General features: G+C 43.6%; 1 protein-coding gene across 1 annotated transcript in view; it reads left to right on the plus strand.

The window, feature by feature from the left end:
* WLS (Wnt ligand secretion mediator) overlaps nucleotides 1-5785 on the plus strand; it is a 101788-nt gene extending 96003 nt beyond the window's left edge. The window contains exon 12 of the mRNA XM_084875621.1: nucleotides 4768-5785. Within this exon, the coding sequence (XP_084731747.1) occupies nucleotides 4768-4877 (110 nt within the window). The 3' untranslated portion in view covers nucleotides 4878-5785. The remainder of the gene's footprint in view (nucleotides 1-4767) is intronic.
* Nucleotides 5786-6000: the final 215 nt, after the last annotated feature.

Below are 6000 nucleotides of genomic sequence, written 5' to 3' on the forward strand. Positions count from 1 at the left end.
GTTCCTATACCAGTCTAAATCACTATGGATATCTTCCTAGGCAGAAACAAATTTTAGCTGATGCTGGTCAGCCGTAAGCTCCGAGGGAGGGCACAGTCTCCTGGGGGGGGATGGGGGGGGGACCTGGAGCCCCTATACTCACAGCCAACCGTCCCAACGCCCTGGCACCAGTTCATGTGGGGGAAAGCCGGTGCTGCTCATGAAGTCCAACAATTCTTGATCATCGCTTTCATTTTTGTATTCTTTTGTAGAGAATTCTTGTCAGAAAGCTTTTAAAAAAAAAAAAAAAAAAAAGGAGAAACGAGATTCCTGACTGGATGACAATGAAGGGGCCAGGAGACACTCTAGTTGCCCACTGGTTCCTTCCAATTTCTACTCACACTGAATGCTTTCTGACACACTCAGGCTACCGGAACCAAGGTCCTGGTGGCTGGCTATCCTCTATCCTCGCTGTGGCCGTTTTACTTCCGGAAGCTTCTAAGGTCTCATGCTGCTGGGCTCACAGGGAAGGTGGCTTTGGCTTTCATTGCCTCCATAAATGTTTAGTTTGAGTCATGAGGCTTCGACAGTGGCCGCCTTTTATTGAGGTCTTTCCTCCGGTTGCCTGTTAGATGACTCACCCTGGCCAGCCCGCCTTCCTCTTGATGTCTGGATGGAATTGGTCTTCCCACCAGGGTGGGACTCAGACTCTGACATGGGCCTCAACAGCCTCTTCCCACTCCCTAGTGACGATGGGAAAGAGGTGACAGACAGGCCATCTCCAGCCCCTCCAGCTTCTTCCTCCCAGTGGTCTGATCTTTCCTTACCCAGGCACCTAAAATCACATTTTCTGAGTCTTAGAATTACTATCACCCCTCTGTGATAGAAGGTACCTCAGTCACTTGTTTGAGAGGACCTTTCTGCTTCCTAAAGGTATCAGTTGGGTAGAGCTGGTATAACAAATGTGGCAGTCTAGGTGGCTTAAGTAACGTAAATCTATTTATTTCCTCATGATCCTGGAGGCTAGAAGTTCAAAATCAAGTTATCGGCAGGGTTGTTTCTCCCAGGGCTTCTCTTGGCGTATAGGTCTTCTCCCTGTGTCTTCACACAATCTTCCCTGGATGTGTGTCTCTATCCTAATCTCCTTTTCTTATAAAGACACTGGCCATATTGGATTAGGGCCCATCCCAATGCCTCACATTAACATAATTACCTCCTTAAAGAACCTATCTCTGAATACAATCACATTCTTCGGTATTGGAGAATTAGGGCTTCAACAAATGATTATGGTTATTGTATTGTGGAATACAAGTCAGCCCACAACACTAGGATTTCACTCAAAATTTCTAGACTAAATTGTGTCCCCTCCTTGCAGTTGCCTGGTGTTGAGTGTCCGGAGGTGGGTAGGAAATACCACACACCCCAAGCATGGTATAGGGTATGTTTGATTATAGAAAGGGATTGAGAGATGGCTGGACCCAGGATTCTGAACTCTTTCCCACCAAGACTACTACACCTCACTCCCCAAGAGGGATCACAAAAGCAGAGTCATCCCAAGGCATACCTGTTTACTATGACCTAGCCATTCAAGCAGAGCAGGGAGGCGCTAGACTGGACTGTACCAGACAAATCTTGGTGGTGGTTTTAATGAGCACTTACTATACCAGATCCTGTGCTTCATGGTCACATTCTTTGGAAAAGAAAAAAGGATTTTATTTATTTATTTATTTTTAAACATATATTTTATTGATTTTTCACAGAGAGGAAGAGAGAGGGATAGAGAGTTAGAAACATCGATGAGAGAGAATCATCGATCAGCTGCCTCTTGCACATCCCCTACTGGGGATGTGCCCACAACCAAGGTACATGCCCTTGACCGGAATCGAACCTGGGACCTTTCAGTCCGCAGGCCAAAGCTCTATCCACTGAGCCAAACCGGTTTTGGCGAAAAAAGAATTTTAAGACCTACCATCCATTATTTTATTAACACACAACATATAGGAAAGGACATAATCTGAGAATAAACAACAGTCATGTGCATGAAAATAATTTTGTTTTACAAATTGATTTTCTCATCCTGCTGTGAACCAGAGACTTTTAGAGAGTTATCATTTGATAACTTAGCTTTGAAGGTGAATAGAAGGAAGTCAGTGAGGGACTAGGAAAAAAGCCCACAGAAAAGAATGTTACAGAAATGTAACAAGTAAGTAATGTTACAGAAACAACAAAAGTTTTGGATGTGGCCACAGATGGATTGGAATCCTGGTCCTCAAAAAATAAACACGAGCTTAGGGTGTGTCCTCCTTGATCTGCCATGTTTGGGTAATGGGGTGTTAGTTTGTCTTAGTGGTTATGAGGAAAGAATTAGTTACCCCTTATTAGTATTAGAAGACCACTGATCTCTTCCAGATTCTGTGAAACAATCTTAGAATTATTCTTCTTTTTACTGAAGTAGTCACAGATATACAAATAATTGTTATTTTTAACAAGCTGCCTGTCTTTAAAAGCTGTACTTACCATTATGTCATTCTAGTTCCATTCATGTAGGTTTCTGGGCCCATAGTAAGTATTTCAGGCAGTTAGAATCAAGCAGCAGCCACCTCTGGCCATGATACCAAAAATATGGGCCCATCATAGTCCTTTGAGATTAAATCCTGTGCCAGAGATCACTCTCGTTCCATAGTGGTTAGAAAGAAACAAGCTTTTGTCTTATTAATTAGCTGAAATGAATTGACCTTATAAGCAGAGAAAGAGACTTATTGCAAACCAAAGAATTATTTTCCTTCCATCATTTATTCATTTATTTTTCCTCTCCCCCCTCAGTAAGAAATACATCACAATTTTTGAAGGGTTTTTTTTTTTTTTGCTTTTTTGTTTTTTTTGGTGGTTGTTGTTGTTGAAAAGGAAGAATCTTTAAGTGTGTTTGTGCATGGTGCAGCAGAAGCCAAGAGAGGGAGAAGAACAGATGGAGTGAGACCTTGGCAGGAGTGGGGGTCCCTGGAATTCGGAGACAAATGGAGGGATCCCCACTCCTACCATGTTACTGCCACCTTCCCACATCCTTTCCTGCAGAGAAAGAGTTGGCCTTCAAGGTACAATATAGCCACAGATGAATCAGAGATCCACTAGCCAGAGATGCATAGATCTGGTCCTCATCCTAGTTCTGCTGGGAGCAGGCTGCATCCCATAGAGAAATGAATTGCCTACCTGAGCCTCAGTGTCTTCACATCTTATAAGGAAACCTGGGGCACGTTAAGCCCCTACTGGTGCATATGGTAAATGCTCATATGTAACAGCTCTCTGTACTGACAGTGCACTGATATTTTGTGCTATAAATTCTCTTTCATCAGACACAAAAGAGCAAAATTAACATCCTGAACAATTAATCCAAATTACTGTGTATATGTATTTATATAACTGTAACATATTGCATTCGAATTTATGCTTTGCTGGCAGTCTCACTGGCTGTTGGGAACTTGAATGTTGACAAGTGTCAGCAGAGCCTAAAGGTTAAGAACTTGGACACTGGAGTCTCATAGCTTCCCCTTTGAATCTTTCTGTATCAACTTGGGCCTGGGCAAGGTGCTTAGCCAGCCTGTGCCTCAGTTTCTTCATCAGCAGAATGGGAATGATGACAACAGCACTTCTGTCAAAGGACTGGTACGAAGATTAAATGTATTAATATTTGTGCAGTGTTTCGGACAGTGTCAGGCACAACCTGTAAGATAGGTACCTGTGAAATAAGGAAGCCCAAGTAATTTTGGCTGTTTCTTCAAATGATCTGTAGGATCAGACACATTTTCTAGGGCCTGCCAATTGGAATCACATTTTAAGCTTAAAGAATTCCCATCTTTGGTTCAAAACCTGAAGAAAATTACATCCTGGCATCTATTTCTAAGAAGTCTTCAATGAAAGGGATTCCTTAGGTAAACACTTGGAGGTGCTAAGAGTTTCCTGGGGTGGTCAGGATTCTGAAATGCTGAGGACGCTCAGACATGCAGATCCTGAAACTGGCTTTGAACTTTTGATGGCTCTCCCAGATATGCAAATTAAGCACTTGCTTTGACCAAGCACCCTGCAGGGCCACTGGGTGGGGTGACCAAAACACTGGTGCTGTGTACAGAATCCTGGGGATAGCAGAAAATTCAGTGTATTTCTGGTCGTTTTTCCTTGAGAAGAAAACTCCTAATTGTTATTAAAAGTATTGTACGTAGTACCCTGCCCAATCGGCTGGTAACAGGCAGGTCTTGTTTGCCTGTATCTGGCATAGCCACTTTTGTAAATGACTCACAACGAGGGTGCCTATGTCTGCCTTCCCATCCCAGGAAGGCTTAGCCCACAGCACAGCCTTCCTTCCTCAGCCCAGCTCCCAGCTCTGCTGCCTTGTCTGTCTGTCACCTGGGGCAGTCTCACCTTCCTTCTACCCCAGTTTCCTCATCTGTAACGCTGGCATGATCAACTTGGAGGGCTCTTGTGAGGATAAATACGATCAAGGATAAAGCACTGAGAACAGCGTCAGACACCAAGGAAGCTCTCATTAAATGTTAGTAATGATTACAAATTACATAAGCAGTAAGCTGACTCATCTCTCATTAATCACTCCTCTCTGGGAGACAAAAGTGGATGAAATTACTGCCAAGTTTGAGTGAAAAGGTTGGGCGTGAGCCCTGGTGTTTGTGCCCAGGTTTTCACTGTCAGCTTCAGAAAATGAAAGGGTGTTGGCTACGGAGATGGACCCAGCTTTCTTCTTCCTCCTCTAATACATCTCACCCCAAACCCCTGTTTCAGGTGACCTGAGGGTCCACAACGGGGAAGAGCTCCAGCTCACCACCACTATCACCCACGTGGACGGACCCACCGAGATCTACAAGTTGACCCGCAAGGAGGCCCAGGAATAGGTGGCCGCAGCACCTGGCTGGGACTGTTCCCCACATCCCAGCCCTTCTGACTGGAGTATGGCTCATGCCAGTGAGAGCTCGCTGTGCGAACCGACCCTCCACTGCTCCTGTGTCTTAGCTGTGGTTTCTTGGACCAGTGGCATGGACCAGTTTGCCTTCCGACCAGAGCTGTTGGGGAGAGATTCCACAGCCACTAAGGCATTGTGTATGATAACAAAACCTCTGGTATGACACATTTTCTGTGATCATTATTAATTAGTGATGTAGTAACATCTGTAGCAGGTGGTTTAGTAAACCTCATGTGTTGGGGGTATACTCCTTGGGGGGATGATGTGGGCCTGATGGGGTCTATATGGAGTGGAATATTTGACTTGTTTTCCTGTTTTAGATTCTAGGATAGGTTTTTTGTTTTTTTTGTTTTTAACATCCTTTGCAGTCCAAGAGAGGCTGGTGTCATAGTTTCACACTCCTAGTTCATGACCACTTTTTTTCCTATTTATATCACCAGGTAGCCTGTTGAGTTAATATTTAAATTGTCAATAGACATGTGTCCCTCTTTTTTTTATTGCATACTATAAAATAACTGAATCTTGTGAGATGGTCTATTTCAGCTTTGGAACCAAATCTGTGTATCTGATACTGACCGATCTGTTGGATGTGGGTTGGGTCTGAAAGCTTTTTTAACCTCCTGCTTACATGTGTTTCCTTTTGATAAGATGCTTCAAATAGCCTCCGGAAGTGTAGATCGGATCCATTAAATAAACCTGTACGTATTTGCATATATGTACATGCACACGTCATCCTCCTGCTCAGCCAGGACACACGCATGCAGATTCTTTTCCATGTCAAGTTATGGGGTGGGGGAAATGGCTTTATGAGAAATTAAAGTATTTTGCCATCAAATCAAAGTGTTTGGGGGCGGTATCTATTTTTGGATAGGATAACCAAAATAGGATAACCTTTAGTACTGGGGATTAACCTGCCTAGCTGTCGCGTCTGGCAACAAGAGTGGGGGAAATGTGACATGATTTAGAAGCAGATTACCCACACACACCTATTCCCACTTCCATGAATAGCCTGTTTTTTGTTTTAATATATTTTATTGATTGTTTTACAGAGAGGA

The sequence above is a fragment of the Pipistrellus hanaki genome, assembly GCF_964339955.1.
Source record: "Pipistrellus hanaki genome assembly, chromosome: 2".
Classification (NCBI taxonomy): domain Eukaryota; kingdom Metazoa; phylum Chordata; class Mammalia; order Chiroptera; family Vespertilionidae; genus Pipistrellus; species Pipistrellus hanaki.